The 24,332-nt window shown below is 39.3% G+C and overlaps 1 protein-coding gene and 1 long non-coding RNA gene across 7 annotated transcripts in view; one reads left to right on the top strand and one right to left on the bottom strand.

The window, feature by feature from the left end:
* Nucleotides 1–16,182, top strand: part of thrb (thyroid hormone receptor beta) — a 106,658-nt gene extending 90,476 nt beyond the window's left edge. For 3 of the 6 annotated variants that reach the window (XM_034600705.1, XM_034600703.1, XM_034600704.1), the window contains 7 exons: nucleotides 8,463–8,563; nucleotides 8,660–8,807; nucleotides 9,686–9,891; nucleotides 11,068–11,154; nucleotides 11,481–11,627; nucleotides 12,501–12,759; nucleotides 13,461–16,182. In XM_034600705.1, the coding sequence (XP_034456596.1) occupies nucleotides 8,463–8,563; nucleotides 8,660–8,807; nucleotides 9,686–9,891; nucleotides 11,068–11,154; nucleotides 11,481–11,627; nucleotides 12,501–12,759; nucleotides 13,461–13,702 (1,190 nt within the window). In that variant the 3' untranslated portion in view covers nucleotides 13,703–16,182. Of the gene's footprint in view, nucleotides 1–6,316; nucleotides 7,618–8,462; nucleotides 8,564–8,659; nucleotides 8,808–9,685; nucleotides 9,892–11,067; nucleotides 11,155–11,480; nucleotides 11,628–12,500; nucleotides 12,760–13,460 lie in introns of those variants that run through there. The other 3 variants (XM_034600707.1, XM_034600708.1, XM_034600706.1) reach the window with 3 other exon arrangements.
* A 749-nt stretch (nucleotides 16,183–16,931) lies between these two features.
* LOC117770891 lies at nucleotides 16,932–24,313 on the bottom strand. Its single transcript, XR_004615451.1, has 3 exons — nucleotides 24,303–24,313; nucleotides 22,719–22,723; nucleotides 16,932–17,062 (listed from the first exon to the last, which is right to left on the bottom strand). It is a non-coding gene; the product is annotated as an uncharacterized LOC117770891 (long non-coding RNA).
* Between the last annotated feature and the right edge of the window lie 19 nt (nucleotides 24,314–24,332).

The raw sequence follows: 24,332 nt of genomic DNA, 5'->3' as shown, positions 1-24,332 counted from the left end.
AATCAATCAGGGAGGGAATATATCTGTGCAGAAGCCCACTGCAGGGCCATTGTGCTGAGGTGCCATCGATAGAGAAACTATGTTCCCGTTTGCAGGGGCAGAAAATAGGAAGGTTTATCTCGGCCGTTTGTCAGGACTGCCTGGAGGTAGCTGTTGGACCGTATATATATATGTGGTTATTTACTCAGCATTATTTCACACAGGAAATGTGGAATATTCTTCTGGAAATACTATTCCAATTTTTTTTATTAGATCAGGTAAGAAAAAAGAAACATCTGAGAAAGACAAAAAAATTAAGGTAAGTAAAGAAAGAAAATTTTAAATGTTTAAATGAAATAATTGTTTTAGTACATGGAATAGCATATATATAATAGACTATATAATTAGCTCAATACTAACTCAATATGATCAAGCATATTTATATAATTAATGTATACTTACTGTAACTTTTTAAATCATGAAAAACCTGCTCAATACGGAAATGTTTAATAGGTATATACATGTATATCAACACCTTTACATGATCTTTTATATTGTCTCTAAATAAGCATGTTTTAAATCAAAATATTTTTGTACTGAACATGCTTATTAGCAAAACCATTAGTTTTTTAGCTGACTTTGCTAAAAATTCTAAACGTATTAAATTTTTTCATTTTTATCAAGTCACAATAAAATAAATAGAAATAACTTGTAACGACCAGCAGACTAATGATACATCGCACAAAACCTCCCGAGGCGAACCCGCAGGTGTTAACTCTGTCCAGTCAGACAACAGATTGCTTCAGTATTGAGACGCGTTAGACTCTGTCTGTCTGACGCTTAACAGTTTGTTCGCAGTTGTTTAAGAAACTCCAAACAAGATTAGTCCAAGTCAAGGACATCACCTCATCAAAAAGTTAAACTGGTATCAAGGCCTCTTTACAGGCAGATTTGCCTCATCGGGCCAGCCTCTTACCAGCTGCTGCATGTTGATCACATCTACTTGTCACACACTCACACTTATGAGTCAGTAATCCCTTGTTAAGCCTTTTTAAATGTTCATCCAGCCAGATAATATACATTGATCATTTATTCATTCTCAGGTTTGTACAGTTTTTAAATAAAAGAAGGACTAAGAATTCTTTTGGACTTTTTTTATTAGTGAGATTTAAAAGTCTGTCGGATGCTGTGATTTCAGATTCTGATTGTTTGCCCTGAAATAGTAAAAATGTTTAATCTTGATGTTTATAATTCAGTCATTATTATGAGTTTAAAAGAAAAACAGTTTAAACAAGTGAAAAAAGTCACTCGTTAGAGCTGAACTCTTACATATAAGCGTCTTTTACATTCAGGCCCTCGCCAAACAAGTTAACACCCATCAATGTCAGGTAGATCCTTCTGTTTCCAACCTGGTGTCTGCGACAACATTGTCCCGCTGTGCATCATTTGTAGTGTTTTTACCACAAACGGCAGTAATCGGTTTGCCAGAGCTGAAGAGCGGAGTGACGCAGATGGAGTCTGCAACAACAAGGATTGTGTCTGAGACTACGGCGAAACATAAAGGAAGTGTCGAAGACAAGGGTCAAAGAAATGTTCCAGATAAAAACAGAAACTCAGCATTCAGAGAAAGAATTACAATCTAAAAAGTATCAGCATGCATCAACAATGTTTGTTATAAATTACTGTCCTTTATAGAGTGATGAATGAATAATGAGGAAGCACCCAATTTTTTTTTGAAAAAGATGAAATAGAATAAAAGCTATTAATGAAATCCTTTATCTAATTCTGGTAAATAAACAACAAATCAGACTCACTGTCTTTCCTGGAGCAAAATAAGATGCAGTGATGACCTCAGTAAACAGAAACAAGCCGTGAGGAGTCTGAGGATCAAGGTTTATCTAACAGCGACTCCCAAAGGAAAAGTTGGACGTAGACAGATTCTATGTGTTAGTGAACGGCTCACCTGCCTCAACATGAAATGTGTGATTCAGTTATACGATATGTATACATTAATATTTAACTGTAACTATAATGACTTGGTCTGCTTTTTACGTGAGGATATTCAATCTTTATATATTCTCATTTGTAACAATTTGCAACGGTTGTTACAGACATGTCTGGCTGTATAATAATATGAACAACATATCCTGATATAGGTCATTTCAGATGCGATACACATCACAGTGTAGAATATTTTCTGTAATTTCAATGAATTATAAACTAATATATAAAATATAAAGGTATATTAACAGTTAAATTATAGACTTGTATATATTATATAGACAAATGAAAGGTACCTTCTCAGATTTGACTATTTTTCATCTTTTATTTGGAACCTTTGTGCAAACTTGATTTATCGTGTAACAAAATGTAAAATATTAATGTAGAGATTGCAAATAGTAATGTGAAAAAAATGTCAATATGGTAAAAAATATCAAAACATAAAATATTCTAACAATAGAATAAGTGGTTATTCAGACACGAGCGCCTCGTTTTGTCTTGGAGGGTTGAACTATTTCTCCTGCTCAGAGTTACCACATTGTCAACTTAATTCTTCTCCGTGTTTGTTGGTCTTGCTTCCCTGCAACTTTCCTGCCAGCATGAGTAAACAATACATTATAATATAATATTCTGATCATCACACAACATATATTGTCATATCGCTCAGAATCTACATGGAAGCATTTTACATGGAAAAAAACGTTTATGTTTTGTTGAAATCTTTGATCACTTTGAATTGCCTTCTCATCTGGTCAAGAATTGTTTTCTTATAAATATGAATTCACTGTTTTATTATCATCAGTGTCAATACTGACAGTAATGAAATGTCAAGTCTGCTTCCATAGTAATCTAGACACTCACTACACTGCACTTACACACATTTGAACTCAGATTGTGCTCTGTTGGCTTTGTACAGGTTTTTCTTTGTTTTTTTCTATCAAGGAGATTATTCCTAAATTAAAGTAACCCAACATTTTGTCAACAACAAATGTGAAGGTTTTTACCAAAATTTTAAATTTTAAATAAAATAAGCCGTTCAGTATATTTGTGTGAAAATAGCTAATTATATGGTGTACTTTAGTTAGTACATACCTAAGTATGAGCTACTTGCTATAGAAAATACTCACAAAACACAATAATTGGTAATTACTCGTCTGAACAGGCCTGAATGAGAAATAAATAATAACAACAATACTAGCAGTTATTTTAACAGTACTCAGCAAAGCTTTTGACAGCATGGGAAAGGCTGAGTACTCAGGATTAGGCAAGACAATTTTTAAATGTATCATATATATTATACGTACTGTAAAAAGATTCTGAGATTTCAGGAATAATGTTGTCATTTTATGAGAATAAAGTGGTAAAATTATGATAATATTCATAATTGAGACAAAAGTCGTTAGCAGGTGAGTTCCGCTCCTTCTGAATCCAAAACCTTGAACCGTCTTATTCTTACAAAACCCCTTTGACCAGCACACGGATCAAACCACAAAATCCTCCTCATTTCTTTCTCTAAAAGACTCAGTTTCTCTCACAATCTGATACTTATGTGGATGCAATAATTTGGTGCTGATTGTATAGTATGTTGTTATTTGTGAGAATTATACTTAAGTAGAACTTAACACTCAACACATTAATTTCTCCACATTCATCATTGTAACGCAGATGAGAGTCTGTTTTTCGGATATTCCCCCTCTAACATGGCTTGAAGCCTTAAATGATCTATCGTCTGTATTTATATAGCTTCTTCTAAAGTATTAGTAATTTCAACTAAATTCTTGTAAATGTATGACTTAATCTCGTAATATTTCGACTTTATTCTTGAAATTTCATATATTCGTTTTCCTTTTAAGTGGCCCTGATACCTAATATGTTTATGTATGTATATATGTATATGTAGTTTTTTTACCTTTACAAATTGGCAGATGTATGTCCTCAAAAACATATAATGACTTAGTTTTAAATGAATTGGGAAACCATGGACTTCTAGGGTTAAAATGTACATTGACTATCCCACAATGCCTCACGAGTCAGTAGCACTTTGTTTGATTTTGCTCCGTATTTTTTAGATCTTTGCAAAAACTATGCGTGCTTCATGGTACATAAATGTATCTCTGTCATGCAGATCTCCACATCTAATGAGATTAAAAAGTCAGAATTGTCACTTCAACATGTCGGATGACACGTTTAAGTCGCTTTAAGTGTCATATTATATCAGGACACATAATCTGTTGTTCTGGCTTGTAGTCTCTGGGTTTTCCCCCTGTATTACAGGATTATCACAACCTGTGTTGAATATGACCTCAACACGCAGTAAATGATACTGGATAAATATGGCAAATAATATAGATTTTGCACAGCTAAGGTCAACTATTTATCGTCTCCAACCATAGAAAATGTTTTGTTTGATTGTTGATATATATTTTATTATTCACAGAGCTCAGAATTGTCAACAAAAGAGGACAAAGCAGAAGAGAATAATACCAGGTTAAGGTGAAATTAAAAGGTATAATTCATTTACATATTGACACATGTAAAGTATAAAAGTAATGTTATTTTTTGTCAAAAAAGCTCTTCTGTTAGTTAAAGTATTCAAGCTATGTAATTTCACTTATACTCTGTTCATATTTTCAAACCTCTGGGGGAACCTAACAACAACCTTTCAGTCAAATCCAGTGTAGGTGGTTGACTGTGTGGAAAAAAAACACAACGTGGAAGACTAATTAAAAATGTGATAGATGAATAAAGTTGCTGTAAGTAGCTTTAACTCTAATGCGGGAGGGGTCTCCAACATCCCCAATTGTCAAACTGTATAGAGTGAGATGGGGAACTCCAATGTATTTGTAAATCATATTGAACAAAACTTCAAAATGTGTCAACTTTTGCAGTCAAATGTACATCGGAGGCCTGATTATCTGTATTTCTCTATAATCCTGTATACACCAAGAGTATTGATCGTGCGCTGCAAGCGTGCAGACCGACTGCGATTCAGGGAGTTCAGATCAGTGCAAGCAGCAGGGATTTTAAAGCCAAAACTGCACGCATCTTTACTCCGACTTTACCATGTGTTCGTGCGTTCACATGTCTCCATGTTTGTGGCCCACCTTCTTCTGTTATGTGTTCTAGTACTTAGTCTGGCAGTTTGGTAAGAAGATAAAAGACATCTGCGTGATCAGATCTTAACCTAATAACTGTCTCTAAACAAGGATTGAAGCGACAGACGAATAAAAACAGATCTTATTCTGGATGTTTTTCTTGAACAGCAGGCGGGTATATGTAATAGTTTTACTGAAAGTACATAATTAATTATGTATAGGTAGTCTTTTATTTGTAATTTTTTTGCTATTCTGTCATCAATTTGCAGCTCTCTCCATGTGCCTCAGAATAGAAAAACTAAATAATGCCACGAAAGCCTGTATTTTCTCGACTCATGAGAATAATGGGAAGTAAATTTAGTTCAACAAATATTGAGTGTCTTTATTTACTCCTTATTGAGTATCTTAATATATAATAGTATAGTTAAGATCATGGTTGGTCATTCAAATGAAACTGTAATGGTCTAGCTTTGAATTAGTCTTTTTGAAAATAGGCAATATGAAATGAAATGTGAAAAATATGCTAGATAGGGCTTTACATAAAATAATATACAGCAATCTCCGTATAATTTTTTACAGTAATTAAAAATACTCCAAGGATTTGGCTCTAAATTTTAACAGAACACTATATATTCAAAATATCAGAGAAAGTACTTGTATGAATAAAAAGTAAAAGTAAACAGCACATTTTCACAAAGAAGATAAATTACATTGTTGTTCCAATGATTTCTGCAGTAATATTCATCATTTTAAATCAACAACCTGTCAACGAAGATGTTCCTTTTGGATTCTTAAAGGTTGTGCGTCTGTTTGTGTGTGTGTGTGTTTGTGTTTACATCGGCAGCAGCAGTAGCATTCCTAGGAAGCACTTTGTAGAACAACGTGTAATGGTGAACTATAAAGAACAGTAAAATTATTAAAGAAGTCATAATGAATCGAAACAGATAGACATCATCGCCATAAGGCTTATCCCATCTTTATAGAACAGGAGGCCTAATCAATATGGCTGAGTCGGTGTATTATCTAAAACAGATCACGCAATGTGTCAATCAATGCATTGCGCATGTGTCTTATATTTTGGGGAAACAAAATATAGATTTTTTTTACGAATTACAACCTTTCTTATTTTAGGCTGAAAAGTGTCATTACCACGCTATTGATAAAATATATTTTTGAGAGAAATAATGTAATATAAAGTTAATCAATCTTTAAAAAACTAGAATTTTTCTAATATATATTTAAAAAAACATTTTATAAAACATTGTTGTTGTTAATGTTTTTCAACTTTAATGCCGAGTTGTACATTTGGATGTACACAAAGTACATTTTATTGTATGCATCATACAAACGATTGAAAAAATTGTTTATTTTGTTCATTTGATTTGTCCAGTAATCTAATCTGAAGTTATTTTGGTTATTGCTCCTTTAGAAAGTCTTACTTCATTTCAGGAATTCGTATTTTAAAATGCAGTCAAGTGTTCCGTCTTTCCCCGCTTGCTGTCTGTGCCTTAGCTTTGCCGTGTCGTATAGAGCTTAAATACATATTACAGTCTTAACTGTAAGAAGTCAGGGTTATGTGTGTGTGTGTCAAACTCCTTAAAACCTTCTTAGTGTCATAACGTTCACTCAATAGTGATCTAAGCACGCTTGTTTACGGATTCTGTTTGAAATACCAACAGGATAAGCACAGGGGTTTATACACAAAGGTTAGAGGTTAGGGGGTTAGGTAAGATACCAGCGGTGAGAGAACTAATGATTGTTAGATGATATAAAGTGCCATTACTTATTTTTCATCTCTTCATCAAGTGTTTTTTTGGAACTTTGCTTTCCAAGGAATTGTTCTTCCACTTGAGGGCATGTTATTAACAACACGCAAAGTCTTAATCTGTGACATCACCAGTGTCTGTGGCACATCTAGGATTTGTGGAGCACAAGATTAGAGCTCCACGTCGTCATAAATCTCTGCTCCTCAATTCAGCCGGATGGTGGCAGGTGGGACAGTTGCTAGGTGTCGTCCGTGGTCTTTGGATTTCGTGGACAAATGTTTGTGCGTCTATGTAGAGTAAATTTCTACGGGATTTTTTTTAGACCGTAAGCTTCTAACTGTCACTCACGTGGCTTGATGCTCTACATCTGACTCTGTCTCTTTTTTTTTTGAGAAAGAGTTTACCCAGAACTTTTTATGTTGCTCTTCTGTGGCTCTTAATGATGAACTACTGCATACCAGACATGTATGAGATGCCTCATGTTGGCATGGGAGGCTACACGATGCAGGGCAGTGGGGAACACTGCATGTACTCAGGTGAGGGGCCCGGGTACGGCCACTTTGAGCCCCAGCCCCTGCACCATCCGCCCTGCATGGAGCAGACTTGGCCCAGCCAGCACTACTCTTGCTCTTACACTGGTGGCTCGCCTGTTTTTAAGAATGAATATTGCAACATGGAGATCCCTCTTAGTCACTGCCACCATCAGCCTGAGTACTTTCCTGAGATCAAACCTGACTTCTCGCACCTACAGTGGATGCAGGGCGCACACAGAAAAGGTACGACACTTGATCCCGATTGTTTACATCGTCTTAGAGAACGAGAGATTTTCTGTAGGCACAACTGTTGCATGTAGACTTTTCAGGTTTTCAGTTGTGAATTAAGTGATTGAATTGCTTCCATTGTTATATGGTCTCTCGATGTTGGGTTCGATGTGTCTTTGTTATTCCCTGGAATAGTTTTGGAAGACTCCTTCTTAATCGATGAATCAATGAAGTCTGGCATTTTCAATTTAGGTCCAATAAGTGTAAATCCAAGACTTAAAGCATCATGTGGTTGCAAATCTGTGAGCGGCACTTGGCGCATCTGATGGTTGGAGTTTTCAAGCGGCCGGGGGTTTCTTATTGATTGATGTAGAGGCAACAGAAGGCCGATGAGAGATGAATTATTGCTTTCTTCACAAACCCCCCAAAAAAGTATTGATCAGTTTCTTAACCTCCAGTCTCCGAGGTCAAAGTACTGATCTCATTAAGTTGAATCCCAAATAAGGGCCAGGTGTTAACTCAGTGGGACATCTGGAAGCAACAGTGCTATACGTGGAAATCAGTGCTGTTCAAATTTGGGGTCGTCCAAGAGTCAGTCTATCTGTGTGACTTTCCACAACATCAGCATTTCCACACAAGTCTGCGAGAGGACAGAAGTTACAAATGACACGAAACGAAAACAAAGCAAAACAAATACTAATACATTCAAACTAAATGATTAAAATCACAAAACATTAAGGCTTTATTACAATAACACCTTAATTAACCATCTAATGTGTAACATATTTAAAATCTGGTTGAACATCTGAACACATTATTTTAAATAAAATCTTATGTTGACAATCTGTTCTTCTCTCCAGGGTACATACCAAGTTACCTGGACAAGGATGAGCTATGTGTAGTGTGCGGGGACAAAGCCACAGGCTACCACTATCGCTGCATTACCTGTGAAGGTTGTAAGGTAACGTGAGCGAGTCTCAGTGAATCGTAGCGGCAGCTTCATGCACTCGTCGTCGTTTGGAAACCGTTCTGAGCATCTGGCCGTCTGCTTTTCTAGGGTTTCTTCAGGCGGACGATCCAGAAGAATCTTAACCCGACCTATGCCTGCAAGTACGAGGCGAAATGTGTCATCGACAAAGTGACCAGGAATCAGTGCCAGGAATGTCGCTTCAAGAAGTGCATTGTGGTGGGAATGGCGACCGACTGTGAGTTTAATTAGCTCAGTCAAATGGGGCTTGAGACAAATGAATGTTGCACTGTCTGCTTCTCAATGTTTTGTCTGCTTCGTTGTTGGTTGTTTCTTTCTTCTAATGCGTCTAAACGTCTACCTGCAGATTTGCACTTTACCTAATTATGGACAACGGAATACAAGTATTTTAGAAAATCAATTAATTGTAATGAAAAACTAGGGTTAACATTTTATAGAGCAAATTCTGAATTGATAAATCAAGAAAATAATGAATCAGATAGAAAATAACTTGACTGAACTTTTGCTTTAAAGGTGATTTAGGGAGTTTCTCTGGACATTTACCTTGAACACAAAGGAAATTTTCACAACTGAAATGAAATTGATCTGACTCCAGTACCAACTCAAAACTGCAACATTCCTGTTTATTTGAAAGTCAACAGGTACAATAAGGCATCTTTCATCGTGGACTTGTTAAATCAGCTACATTTCAAGCTTGTAGTGAGTGTTTGATATTTCCAATATAGACCTTTGGGTGGAGTATCACTTTTAAGTATCAAATGTGTTTAGCCTGAAACTCAGGTCATGGTTTTCTAGTTTTATCGTTTCTTGTAAGAGTGAAATAGTTGACCAAGCAAAAAAACAATTTAAACCTATAAGTAAACAGCTACTTGTGAAAATTGTGTTTGATTTTATTCACTGGTTATGTGCACCTAAACTAAATGTGATTTTCTTTCTTGTTTGAACAGTTAATTTCTGCCAAACTTATATTTCCATTGCGGTCATGCATATGCCTCCTTCTCCCTCCTTCTCCCTCCTTCTCCCTCCTTCTCCCTCCTTGTCCACTCTCATTGTCTCCCTTTTTCTTCTCCTGTGCCTCCCCTCCCTCCACCCCAGTGGTGTTGAACGACAGCAAGCGGTTGGCCAAGCGGAAGCTAATCGAGGAGAACCGGGAGCGCCGTCGGAAGGAGGAGCTGCAGAAGACGGTGTGGGACCGACTAGAGCCCACCCAGGAGGAGTGGGACCTCATCCGTATGGTGACTGACGCCCATATGGCCACGAATGCCCAGGGCAACCACTGGAAGCAGAAGCGGAAATTCCTGGTGAGACATCGCCCTCCTCCCTCCCTCCTTTCTGACCACAGGCTTCATTGTATCGATTACCCTGCCTTATCCAGTCCAACCCCCCCTACCCCCCTACCTTCGCCTCCCACCCCTCTCAGACCCCTTCCAAGTCATGCCCCTGTCTCAGCGCGCCTCCACCACAACCGCTGTTCCACTGATCCCTGTGTTAATATGTCCATGTGTTTTCTTGTATCTCCTTGTAGAGTGGGGAGAATTAGCTGGACGATGGAGAAAAGTGTGTTCCTCAACGTTTCTGCTCTTATTTATAATGGAACATCTTATTCTTGTGTTTTTTTATGTGCGATGATCGTTGATTGCTGATACTAATAACTTGCTTTTTTCGTGCTGTTTCACTTTTCTTTCTTTCTTTCTGTCTTCAGCTTTTCGATTTCTCACCTAATCTTTTTGTTTATTTGACTAATTTTTATTCCTTTCTGTGAAGTTTAATCGCTGTGTCCAGATTGAAAATCTCTCAGCTGCTGACTTTACATTGGGTTTCTATGGCAGCATCAGAGGAAACACTCAGAACTCACCAGGAGCGTTTCAGAAGCGGAGTGTTTGTCCGCCCGTTCTTTTAAATTTTTTTACTTGTTCTAGTTGGTTGTTTTTTTTATACCTCTCGTCATCTGCGGTTACAAATCCTGTGGCCAATGTTTAGTCTGCACAGTATGTTTTATTTTGAAAATTGATCACAATGTTCTCTGCCGGTCCTTTTCCGACCTTATGCCCGGCTCACATCTGCTCTGAGCAGCTTGAATAGGAGGATATTTTTTCTAACCAGTGTTGAAAAGAGATTTTTGTTGAGACAGAAATTTTTCATATTAGAATGAATTTGTGGTATTCGCAACAAAATATGACATGATGGTATTGAACTGTAAAGCAGCATTCACTACTTTCTAAAAAAAATCGGATTGAGGTTTTGGCAGATTTAAGTCGCGTAAGCCGTCGTCACAAATGTCAGCGTCGTCGACGGTCGAGTGTTTCTGAGTCGTGGTCCTGATTCTCGCCATAGAAACCCATCTTGGATTTCTGTCTTCCACTGTTCTCTATCTGCACACTCTTTCATCTGTCTTCAGTTTTAACATGTCTTCTTTTTAGTTGCCTTGAGACGGGTTCTTCATTGAAACTTCACAATTCCTGTTGATTATCCAACAGGTCGAGGAAGCTATGCTTCTTAATGAAATAACATGTAATTTATTCTATACTTCTGACCAGAGTGCAGCGGGGGTGAAGGAAGATAAGGTGAGATACAGCAGACAAGCATACATATTAAAAATTATATACTGGCTAACAAATGGAGTCTGACACAGTGTAGTCTCACCCCCAACATTTACTGTCATTCCCATGTTTAACACATTTAAATAAGTTGTATAAATACATGTCTTTGGTGAAACGTCCCCATTTACATCTACACATCACATTACTGTCAACTACATGGTTTATACTCCTATTATATTCTCACTGCTAGGTTTTATAATGTTCTTACAAAACGCTGTTGAATGCTGTTGAATTTTTCATACAAACATGGAGACTGTTGAGACACTGACGCTCCCTTCTTGTCTCCTCAGCCTGAGGAAATTGGTCAAGCGTCCATGGCAAATACACCTGAAGGAAACAAAGTGGATATAGAAGCCTTCAGTCAGTTTACAAAAATTATCACCCCTGCCATAACCCGAGTGGTGGACTTTGCCAAAAAACTGCCTATGTTTTGTGAGGTAAGTGTCGCTGCTTCTTTAACAATGCTTCTTAAAATGTAGCTAGAGAACCAAGTGTTCCCTAGCTCTTTTTTTAAAGAATTCATAATTGTCAGTGTAGTGGCCTAACATTTCTTATTTATTTATTTATTAGGAAAAATACATGCAAAGTTGAGACTGTTATTGCAACTAGTTTAATTTAGTTCAGGTGATAAATATCATTGAACAAACTTAGGTTTTAATTTAATGTCAAAGTGAAGCAAAGACAACAGTTACTTATAAGAGCCCATAATTCAAAATGACAATTTCAAAACTGGTGATTGTATTTTCTTCATATATGTTGAATTATATGCTTATATGATGTTGCATGATGTGTCTAGCAATTAATTGGAATAGATTAAATGGAAGGGTAACATTTTAAGTTCATAGTTATTTACAGACTTTATAAAAGTCTGGTTTTATTTTAAGGATCAAATCTCATCACAAAATGTTAGAGGTCAGCTAATTTATGAAATAAAAGTTACATTCAGGAGATGCAGTCTTTCCAAACCATAAAGCAGAACATGCTTTCTTAGTTGTAGAAATGTTAGTCAGATGCTAATCTTCTAATATCCTAATAAAACTTTTTGACCATTTGTAAATGTTATTTCCCAATTTGCAAAACTGTTTTTTCAGGTCAGCTAAATATTATCGTCCTAAATAAACACTAAGCTAGAGTATTGTTAATACTAATGGTAGCTAGCAAACAATTAGCTTTCCACATTGTTTTGTTATTGTATAATAACCAATTTTCCAGTTTGAACCTGACCAAACAAAAATAAATGTGTGCATGCTCGCAGCAGAGGAGCCACATCCTGCCAATAACAATGTTCTCCTCTGTTTTCTAATGCTCAGCTGCCTTGTGAAGACCAGATCATCCTGTTGAAAGGCTGTTGCATGGAGATCATGTCACTGCGAGCTGCTGTTCGCTACGATCCTGAGAGCGAGACTCTCACGCTGAACGGGGAGATGGCGGTCACGCGGGGTCAGCTTAAGAATGGAGGCCTGGGCGTCGTCTCAGACGCCATCTTCGACCTTGGCGTGTCGCTGTCCTCCTTTAACTTGGACGACTCTGAGGTGGCTCTTCTTCAGGCGGTCATCCTGCTTTCATCCGGTGAGCAATGGACTCTATCTACGCACATGAATACATTTTTATTCTTACTTTGATCTATTAGCATACCCCTTATATTCCAGCAGACCGTTTAATTAATAACAATAGTTACCAGACCAGAATAGCGTAAAATTGTATTAGAGACTTTAAAGCCATAATTTATCATTTATATATATATTTAAAAATACAACAAAAAGAACAGGAACAAAAGAATCAGGAACCGTCCGCAAATCACAATGGTCACTTATCCCACTGTTCAATCAATTAATCACCCTAATCATAGTGAGGAGCTTTGTTCAGCTACTGTAATTTGTTTTTGCCTCCATCACCATTTCTCTGTGTGACGCTCTGCATCTCATTGGAGATCAATATTGTTCTGCTGTGTGTTGTACATGGAGACATGACATGGGGTTAACCTGCCCATCTGCTTTGTCTTCTGACACACTTAGAGTAGAGGTCTAATCAATAGCATTTTCTGCTTTTAAAGCCAGTGCTCCTGCATTGACACTCTAACCCTAACCCTTTGTACCAGAAAAGCATACCACTGAATGTCAGGATAAAAACATAGAGTATATAATCCATACACAAACTAGAAGGGCCCTCAGTGGAGCGATACCTCCGACAAAGCCCAACGGTCCCTTTGTGAATGATCCACCTCCCTGTTGTATTTTCACAAATAACATTAAGGTTCCTTTTGCCTTCAGATCGGCCAGGCCTGAGTAGTGTGGAGCGGATCGAACGATGCCAAGAGGAGTTCCTGCTGGCCTTTGAACATTACATCAACTACCGCAAACACAAATTGGCACATTTCTGGCCCAAGCTGCTAATGAAGGTGACGGACCTGCGGATGATCGGCGCCTGCCACGCCAGCCGATTCCTTCACATGAAAGTGGAGTGTCCCACCGAGCTATTCCCTCCTCTCTTCCTGGAGGTCTTCGAGGACTGACCAATGGATTTAAGTGTATGCGTGCGTGTATGTGTGTGTGTTTGTGTATGTGTGTGTGTTTGTGTGTGTGTATGTGTGTGTGTGTGTGTGTGTGTGTGTGTGTGTGTGTGTGTGTGTGTGTGTGTGTGTGTGTGTGTGTGTGTGTGTATGTGTATGTGTGTGCATCCGTCAGCGTCTGGGCACCCTGGTGGTCTCAGGGGTGGAACCAGCAGAATGGCCGTCACATTGAACTTTCTATTAGCACTACTGAGTGTCACTTCATTCCATACGTTAGGATTAGCTCTCTGGTCTAGTTTTGGATGGAACCATTCCTTACAGTGCGGGTACATTTTTTTGTTCTGTTGTTGTTATTATTGTGGATATAACTTCTCACCTCGGATATGTGTTGATGATTGTACAGTTGGCATAATGGTGATTTTATCAACGCTTGTTTATTCATTAGAAACCATGCAAATGTTGTATTTTCCTTCCTTTTATGTTGAAAATTTCAAAATGGCTGCTCACCCGACACAAAAACTAGGACGTTATCAGCTATTTGTTAGTCCGCCCCCCCGCCTGCCTGCTCGACTTTATTGGACCCCTTTGTTGGTTGATATTTTAACCGTCATGTAGTCTGTCACCTACTCGCTATCAAACTATGACACGTTAATGGCAACACTCACTCACTGTAATGGACAGCAGCTCCACGGGCCGGGGTTCGTCTCTGCGTCGCCACTTATCACAATGTTAACACCGTCATGCAGCGTTTCAGAGACGTCGGGAAAATCTGAATATACAGAACAGCAGCTTAAGACGAAAGTCCCAGTCAGAAACGAGTCAGAGCTTTTTCTGGGACACTTTTATTCAGTGTCATACAGTAAAAATAGCAACGTGCACTGTTCCACCCTGGTGGACAACATTAGCTTCTGCACTACGACAGCATGTTCGGGCCAACAGTGTTATCTGTGAGACTCCCTCTGTGAAGCTCCCTCAAACCTTATCTTAACATCCTGGAAATTGTATAAACCACATGATTAAATAAATAATCCAGAAAATAAACAGTAGATCCATCCATAATGCTAATAGTTGGCAGCAAGTGCATCATAAGCCAGCACTCAGAAAGTTGGAAGTACAGCAGGGCACTAGTTTCTCTTATTCCGTGGCTCAAATTTTCTGTCCTAGCTGCGTTTGAGTGAAGAAAGTCTTGTGTCCGTGCCTGTTGCCTTTATTTTTACAGCGTGGACCATGAAGCACACACACTCTCGATCCCGACTTCCGACATTGAGAGGAAAGCAGCGGTAGCATTAAAAATGAGCCTGATCACCGTCGCCACAAACTGGTCAGGACTAACTAAAGCACACAATGACGCCGATGTCATGAGAAGACAATCATGTTGTATTCGTTTTTTGTGTGTAACAATGCCACATGCTGTGCCAAAACCAAGTGAATGATGCCCTCCTTATTGAATCCCTGCTAGGGCTCTTATCGCGACTCCGGCACTTGACTTAGTTAGTGCGCGTCGCTCGCAGACTTGTTCCACCGACACATTAGCAGCTTTTAAGTGTTTTACCGCGGCTCACTAGTCACACGTACAATTTCAACCGTTTTTCTTTTGTTTTCTTTTGTTATAGTACGTCTCCCTGCATACGGGAGGCTGTATGTTAAAACAGTGACGTCATGGTGCTATGGTGGGTCGGGGAAATGGCTGATTGGACTGTATCGTTATCTACGTGCAGAGACAAACATTATCTGTTCACATACCAGCCAACCACCCTCTAATGATGGCATGCATAGACACTAACACTCAAACACGCACACATACTTACAGTATACCTTTCACACACATGCACATACATGTACAGTATATGCACACATGCATGTGCCTACATTAACACATAGGTCAGACCCCACCACTGTGACCAAACAGTGGGACTCGGAGGCCAAGTGAACGTTGGCTGGCCCGAAACCTGATTCATCATCAGCAAGGTACACTGAGGGAGCTGCTGAGATTGTGAAAACGTAGCGCTTATCCGTTTTTTTATTTTAGCCGATATGTTCTCTTTTTTTTTGTTGTTGTTTTAAAAGCTTCTCAATGGTCTTGTTGTTTGCAATGTGACAAAAAATACATTTGCTCTGTATATCTCGCTTTTTCAAGCTTCACACTACTCCTCAAAGCCGCATGTGTTTATTTTATTTTTTTCTCTTTTCTGTGAAGTGATGCCTTTTTATCAAAGCAATAGACTTGCTGCAGTGTTTGAATGACCCGGACCTCACACACACACCTCGCAAAACTGTACAGACTCAATATAAATGCACAGACAATCAGAGGGAGAGAGACGAATGGGGGAACAGGCACCCAGACTCAGGCGGTCGGTCCGGTCGGGCTGGGCCATGCTGAGCCACGGCCATTTGGAAAAGTAACATTGACTATGTTTGCATGCACCCCTCACCTCCACAGTGCTGTTGAACTCATGTGATATCCTGAGCCTGCCAGTAAAAAACATCAATGAAAAGATTTGGTCAGTTATTACAAGCAGGAGCGACTTACTCAACCATAACAGACGGATTTATAGAATTGGATCAGTCCTATGTTTTGTTATTAGATTGGTATTCTGGCCTTTAACCACCAAACAATCCCAGGAGCCAAACTCAGGAACGATTTACGACCTAAAAGTATCTTTAGTACATATGTGTTGTATTTCAACTGCGTCTGAAGAGCCGTACAAATCTGAATTCAACATTAGCAAATTAGACCTAAAATGGATTAAAATGAACAATTGTTTGATACTTTTTTATGTAATGAGAAAACTAAATTCATCCAGTTGTCTTTTGTAATTGACGACTTCATGACTGTTTAAAGCTCTACATGAGTATGTAACCACACTGCTCTCTCGCTCTTACCTCTTTTTTGAAACTTTTTAGACTTTAACACTAGTCTCAGGAATTTGGCTGCATAACTTTCTTTAAACATCAACAAAATCCCATGCTCAGCCCCAGTATGCTGGCACCAACTGTAGCTTGCTTGCTTGCAGTCTGGTTGACAGTTGTACACACACACACACACACACACACGTGCTGTAGCAGTTTGTATGATTGTGTTTGACCTGTCACTGACATACAGTACTGTTAGCACCACATACTACCTCAGGAGCGGGGGCCTTTTTGGAGGATGCACACTGTGGCCTGGGAACCTAAACTGGAACTATATGTTCCTGAGGTCGAAAATGTTCCTGAGTGACTGTAAATGTTTCTGGATCCCCTCACAGGTAAAAGGCCACAATGAGAGCTAAGACCATTGCACAAAATAAAAAAAGTGAGTAATTTTAAAGCTGCATTAATTGATTTTCTTTTTTGCCACTAGGGGCAGAATTCGACCAAAAACTGAAAAAAGAAAATATTCGTGAGTCCAATTTTTGTCTCGTTGTCATTGTTTGATTTCCGCCAATTCCCGGGGGAAACATCCGACCTTTCAGCTGCTGCATGTTCAGCTTTCTTCACCCGTCAGCACACAGTGGAAACATCCTGAGTTAATGAGAGCAGTGAGCTATAAAACACTAAATATAGGCCTATGTTGAGGTGTAGAGTTTGGTACCAGTTCTCTGTGGTCCTTTTCACAATAAACGTTCAAAAATATTGGTGGTGAGTTAGCTACAGCATTTCCCAGCTTTTCATAGGAGCTCATTAACTGAGCACCGCCCTCGGCTGTTTAACCTTCTGCTCACCATCGCATATATTCAGCACAATTTCTTTGAGTGAACCATCTTTTCTTAAGCTTTTGTCTGAATCCAGGTTTGTGGATCCCTTTCCTTCAGTGGACTTGTACAGACAAGAAGATTACTGTAACCAGGTTCTCTTAAACTATTGCCTATACTCACTTAAATCAGCACCACTTTGTGTGTCTGCTGACCTGATGACCTCACTCTCCGGCTCTTTAGCTGCTCCTGTTTACCCTCCATTGTCGCTAACTTGATGTCTGCTGTGTGTTGCTGGGTAGGAAGTGTCAGCTGAGCTTTTAGCTGATAACAGCAGCCAGTTTAAGGGCGTTTTCACACCTGAAAGTCCAGACCATGGTCCGACCCAATCTTAACATTGTTTAGATTTGATCCGGTTAGTTTTGGTTTCACATTATTATTGAGGGAGCGGACAAAAGACTTTAATGTGACGGATGTACGTCCTGTCGTCATCACCTACATGGGCTGCGACTGCCAATACCTTGACGTTGGCATGTTGTCAGTTATAAATGAGTAAATAAATGAACCAGTTCACATCATTGTCTTCGTTGGAGCTGTAGTATTATTATGGTATTACTACCAGCATTATGAACCCTATGTGCAGTACTCCACACTATTCCGAATGCGCCCAATGAAAGTCCTAGTCGGTCAAACATTATATTGTTGGAGTTGAAGACTAAAAGCAATCCTGCGAGCCTCTTACGTTTATTTTCTTTTTGTATTGTTTGACACGGTCTCAATTTCCTGCAATTGGTGCGAAAGTGCGAACCATCCAAAAAAATATATTGTTCATTTGATATGGACTGAGACCCCTGTGGTCCAATCCTAACTTTGGTCCGTTGGTCTGGACCGTGGTCTGAGGCACCTGTCACACCTGTTGGTTTAGTCTGAGGGTCTGGATCAAACAAGGGATGTGTGAAGTCATAAAACCAAAACAATGAGCTGAAAGGTGCTAAAATGTTCTGTAGAGTTGATGGGACACATGATAATTCCCTGTGGGTTCGACAATGGGTGTGCCCCCCCCCTCACATTACAGGTAGTCCTTTGAAATAAGAATTAATCAAATGCAATTACTGCAGCTTTAACTCAAATCTAAACAAAAACCAGTGTAAACAGTACGAAACTTACTCGGTGTAGTCGACGTCTATGACACAAATGTGATGTGTGTCTTGCACAGTGCGTACAAACTGAATGAATGGCCCTGGGAAAACGGCTAAAAATGACACGTACGTCACATCATCATCATTACTTGAATTGTCATATTCACGGGGGCTGTTGGTGCATGTAAACATAGTCAACACTGACTGCTGGTTCGGAAAATGTTTACTGTTCCTGAGGAGGTGCCAGTACGCTCTTATCTCTCCCACGAATTGTTACTGTTAAAGTTACTCAGTTATAAACTTATAACAAGAGTTGCACCATAGAAAAAGCTATTTTACAGTACAAAGGAAAAAGGATGTATATTTTCAGACTGCAGATTTTTTTTTACAGATGTTGTTAGCCTAATATGAACATACTGTTTTGCATAGCGTTAAAAAAAAATGACGTCTTGCTCTCAAATCCATGTCCACGTCTACAAAAGAATTATGAGCAAGATAATATGAATCATGAAAAAAAAAATAACACTTTAATTAGTGCAGCATTAGTTCCACGATTAAAAAAGAAAAAAAAAAACTGTTATTACTGTGTCTTGACTTCACTGTCAGTACAAAGCAGCACAGCTCCACACAAACACAGCTGAAGACATCTTCTTGGTCAAAGTGTAACCAGCATCAGAAAGAAAAAAAGTCATCCACCGTCGACACCGATTTCTCTCCTTGTGTGTTTCAGTGTCTTCTTATTCAACTCATCTGTTCAACACGTACAGGAAAACCGTCGCAGAGGGGGGAGGGATTCAGTGTGTGTAGGCGCAGGAGGGAACCTGTGGCGTCAAACCACAAGATGCACAAGGTTCTGTTGCTAATTTGCTGTCTTGCACTCTGCATTTTACTGGAAACATGGTCCAGTACTGCACTGTCCAGATGTGGACGTTGCTTTGACATGAGCGCGGAGGACTTGAAGGTGAAATGAGTTGCTCATGGTTGACGATGATTGCAGCTAATGTGAATTGGCTCTTGAGAATAAAGATGGTTTTGAGAGAACTTGGTTGTGTTTTTACTTCTCTTGCAATTTTATATTCGGGGGAATTTTCATACTTTGTATTTTAATTGTGTTGTTAAATTTTAACTTTTTATATATTTTTTTTTATGATAACACCCAGTTTCCTCCGCTCACCGTGCATTGTGCCCATTATGTTCCCAGACTTGCTGTTGAGGTCATTTATTATTTGTAATGTTTGTGATAATCACCCTTTGGCTCATGGCGTGGCTGTGGCTCAGGAGGTGGAGAGGGTCATCTTCTAACCAGAAGGTTAGTAGTTTGATCCCCAGCTCCTCCAGTCTGCATTCCGAGGTGTCCTTGAGCAAGACACTGAACCTCAAATTGCACCTGATGGCTGTACCAATAGTGTGTGAATGATGTGTGATAGAAAAAGCTCCGAACCATCTGGAGCAAGGAATCAACAGCCAGGGAAGAGAGAGAGAGAGAGAGAGAGAGACGGAACAGCTTGGACGCTCAGCAAACAAACTGATGCAGTAAGTATAGAAATCTCATCCGCAGGACGAAATGGATTCTTTAGGTTTGATAGATTAATTGAGACATAGAGCGACCTGCTGCAGGGAGACTAAATATCAACAATTAACTGAAATTTACGAATAAAAGATAATAATAATAATAACTTATAGCTTACTTATAGCTTTACTTATATAGCGCCTTTAAAGGGACCCAAGGACTATTCCAGAGGGTGGGGGCTGCCACGCTAAAAGCTCTGTCTCCATAAGTCTGCAGTCTGGTGTTGGGGATGGTGAAGCAGACTCCGGTCAAAGGAGGAATTTCTGGATGGGGTGTAGGGTCGAAGTAGATCAGATACTGTATGTATGAGGCCTTGGAGAGATTTGTGAGTGAGCAGGAGGAGTTTGTAGGTGATCCGTGATTTAACTGGCAGCCACTGGATGGATGAGGGTCGGGGGGGATGTGCTGCCATGGGCAGGAACAGGTGAGAACCCTAGCAGCTGAGTTCTGCACATACTGGAGCCTGTCCAGGGCTTTGCTGGGTACCCCAGACAGGACTCCACTGCAGTAGTCTGAAAGTGAGGGTCGGAGTCTGGAGATGTTCTGGAGGTTGGTAGAAGGCAGTTTGTGTGACAGACTTCATGTGGGTTTTGAATGAGAGGGTGGAGTCCAGAATAACGCCCAGGTTGCAGACTTCAGAGCATGGGCAGGTGGTACAGCCCTCCACACTGAGAGGCAAGTCACACTCTTTCACATTGTGCACGTTATTGTCTTGCAGATTTAATTTTAAATAATAATAATAATAGAAAAACTGCATTTTAATGCTACTCTTATTCATCTCTTTAAAAATACAATACAGTCCTTATAGACCAAAATTGTCCTGATCATGACTGAAAAAATATAAATTTCTTTCAGGATTCCAACCTGTTAAGTGCTAATTTATTTACACAATGCCACTGTTGTATTTTGTGAAAAATATAAACTAAATGCTAAGAGGTTTTATTTTTTTTAAATATGAGAAAATGATTGAATCCGGTAGAAAATGGTAAAAACTACCAGCCAGGGCCCCAGAGTGAAAGCAAGTGTTTTTTGTACCATGTATAATCAACGTATAAAGGAACTGAGGTTGCAATTCCCCAAAATATCCACAGCCTGGACTAAAATATCCCCAGTGAATAAATAAAGGTTAAAAAAATCTAAACTGAAATCATTTATTTTTAAAACTGTTAAAACTGAACTGAGGGAACACAGTTTAGTTTGAGAGGCTCACTGCTGAGCCTGAGGGGAAAGATTCTGTGGTCAGATGTGACAAAAAATACTGTAAACACGACGTGTGTCTGGTGTAAAACAGGCGCTGCTCTTCACCTGGGTTATATCAGCTCTATGTGGTGACGCTTGTGGGCAGCATCACTTCAACACACCCTGTGGTAATGCAAACCAAAACCTTAATACAAATTAGACCAATCAACACAGTGTGTGCTCTCTTGTAGCCTTTTACCTGTGTTCACTACTATAGGTCCAATATTGAAGGCCATAATTACTCTATACGCTAAAATCTGAGCATGCTAACATTAGACTTTGTTTCTTGCAGTAGTGTGTGAGTTGCTTTTGAGAGCGGAGCCGAGCTGCAGATGGTGTGTGAGCTGCAGGGAGGGGCAGCGAGTGGACAGGCACAGTGGAAGCTGCGTTGTTGCCATCTGCTGATAGAGAGTGACACTACCACAGGCCCACTCGTGACGAGCTGTGACTCCTGACAGCACAACAACCTCTTTATAAATCTGCTGCTAAACCAACTGAGGCTCTGCAGAGAGATGAGCTGAAGATTCAGTCTGTTTTTGTCTCCATATGTAAATCACCACATAATGATTTTCACCATCTCACAGTTCTCAGTGGTGTGCTGCGAAATGTACAAAACTGTCAGTCAACATGATGACGCAGGAAATCAATATAATTATAATACATGCAATAATACATAGATACAGACCATGTCAAAGTTGACTTGGTCGAGTTATTACAACAGAACAGATTTCACCAGAGTCCTTGTGCTGTATAGTTTGCAGGTCCAGGATCCCGGACATCGTGGATCATGATCGTGGATTGTGATCGTGATGGTGGATCGTGAATCGTGAATGTTGGATTATGAATACAACTAGATTGCTCAGATTATATAATATGCCTACTCATTGCTGCTCCCTTCATCTCTGTCAGACCTTTTCTTTTGTATAAATTCTTTAAATATTGATACACCTCTGCATTTATATTAGACACATTTTTGCATCAGTGGTGTAAATATTGATGCGCTCTGTGAAACTTGTGACTGTCCAGGGAGAGGGATCCCTCACATGTGGCTCTCTCGGAGGTTTCTACATTTTCCCCTTGTTAAAAGGGTTTTTTGGTAGTCTCTAAGAGGGTTAAGAACAGAGGATGTCGCACCTTGAGGCAAATTGTGGGCTATACAAATAAAATTTGATTGATTGAATTGTGTGTAGTATTATTGTGTCTTGTATCTGTGTGGGAGGGAATAATGGAAACCGACTGAGCTTAGTACTAATAAATGTGTAAGTCAGCTTCTATACTTCACAGTCACAGAGGTCACTCAGGAGCCAAAAGCTGCGACTCAAAAGAAAACTTCATATTCATTTTTGGTTCATTCTGAATAGACATGTTCACCGTGGAAAAGTGATTAAATCAACAACCCAAACTGTGTCCACTTCTCACTGATCTGCTATTAAAACATTTTTCTTATTGTGAATAGGTGACATCATTTCCTGTTAGTCTACAATGTTTGTAGCTTGCATAAACTGAATATGATAAACGTGTGTATGTATACAGTTAGTATTCAGTGTTGAACTGGGACAAAGTTAAGGGTATACGTAAGTGACCATATGGTGGCGCTATCGCATTTTCACATTTCACCTCTAAAGGTCTTTGGGCAGGACATTGAACCCCACATTGCCCCTGACGGCTGTGCTGGCAGTCTGTGAGTGATGGAGAAAGTGCTGCTCATGGATGCACTGTATGAATGTGTGTGTGAATGTGTGTATGAATGTGTGTATGAATGTGTGTGTGAATGGGTGAATGCCACAGCTGTACTGTAACATGTTTTCAGTGGTCAAGACTAGAAAAGCTCTATATAAGCACAGACCATTTAAGGTCAAAGTCATTGCTAATTGCTAATTCTAATTACCTTGGATAAAACAATGACATCAAAGGTCAGCTTGACTGTGACGTCTTCATGCTCTGCAGAAACTCTTTTCATACAAGGAGTTTGACTCTGGCAGCAGCTGTGTGAACGTTGTGTTTTCAGGTTGACCTTCTGTCCCATTCCTGTGAATCTCAGGAACGAATTTGTTTAAATTTGTCAAAAATGTTTGTTTGGACTCAAAGATGAACTGATTAGATTGTAGTGGTCAAGGGTCAAATGTCACTGTGACCTCATAAAAATGTTTTGGCCACAAATCAAGAATCTTAGGGCTGATTATATAAGTCAGGACAGACATTGATGTAAGCTGCAACTTGACTGGTTAGTGGAGGTGTGAAGTATTTCTGGTTGATAACTAGAATGTCACTCAGTAGAGCGCATATCTTTTCCAAGTCCCAAACCCTAACCCTAACCCTAAACCCTTAAAATCAATCAGGCTGCACCAGATTTCTCACACTTCTAGATATCAGTTCCTTAAATGTGCCAGTTTTTTCCCATCAAGATCCATGAATTATTCCCTGAGAAATCAGTGAAAATGTTACAAACGGCCCTATTTTACAATGTTAAAGAAACTGAAAAGAAATCCTGAATCCGACCCCTGATCCATCCTAAAATTTAGTGGATTCTCCCCTGGCCCATACAGCATCATTCCACCAAGTTTTGTGGTCATCGGTCCAGAAGTTTTTGCTAAATATTGCTTACAAACAAACACACAAACTAACAAATGATCAGGGGGAAAAAACATAACCTCACTGGCGAAGGACGTTGATCGCCCCCTCGTGGCTGGCTGAAGTATAGGTCATAAACCTCATTTACTCCATGTAAATGGATGGGACATGGACCAAACTAAAAAGTCAAAAGTACACATTCAATAAATTTGTCTCAAAGATGGTTTCTATGATTTTACGTAGTTCTTATTACACCGATGTTCTTTTTTTCAGTAAGTTTGGTTTTAATAAGTTATTTGATGCTACAAAACAGGGTGAAATGTCATGATTGACAGCTGAGACTAACTTGCGTGTATCAGCAAGACGTCACTACAGGAGGAAGTGGAGACATGTCGTCCATCTATATAAACAAATTATTATTTGCGCCTTTTAAAATTCTC

Source organism: Hippoglossus hippoglossus, chromosome 11 (assembly GCF_009819705.1).
Source record: "Hippoglossus hippoglossus isolate fHipHip1 chromosome 11, fHipHip1.pri, whole genome shotgun sequence".
Lineage (NCBI taxonomy): Eukaryota > Metazoa > Chordata > Actinopteri > Pleuronectiformes > Pleuronectidae > Hippoglossus > Hippoglossus hippoglossus.
The sequence above is the reverse complement of the archived record's forward strand: the minus strand, read 5'-3'. Positions and strand labels throughout refer to the sequence as shown.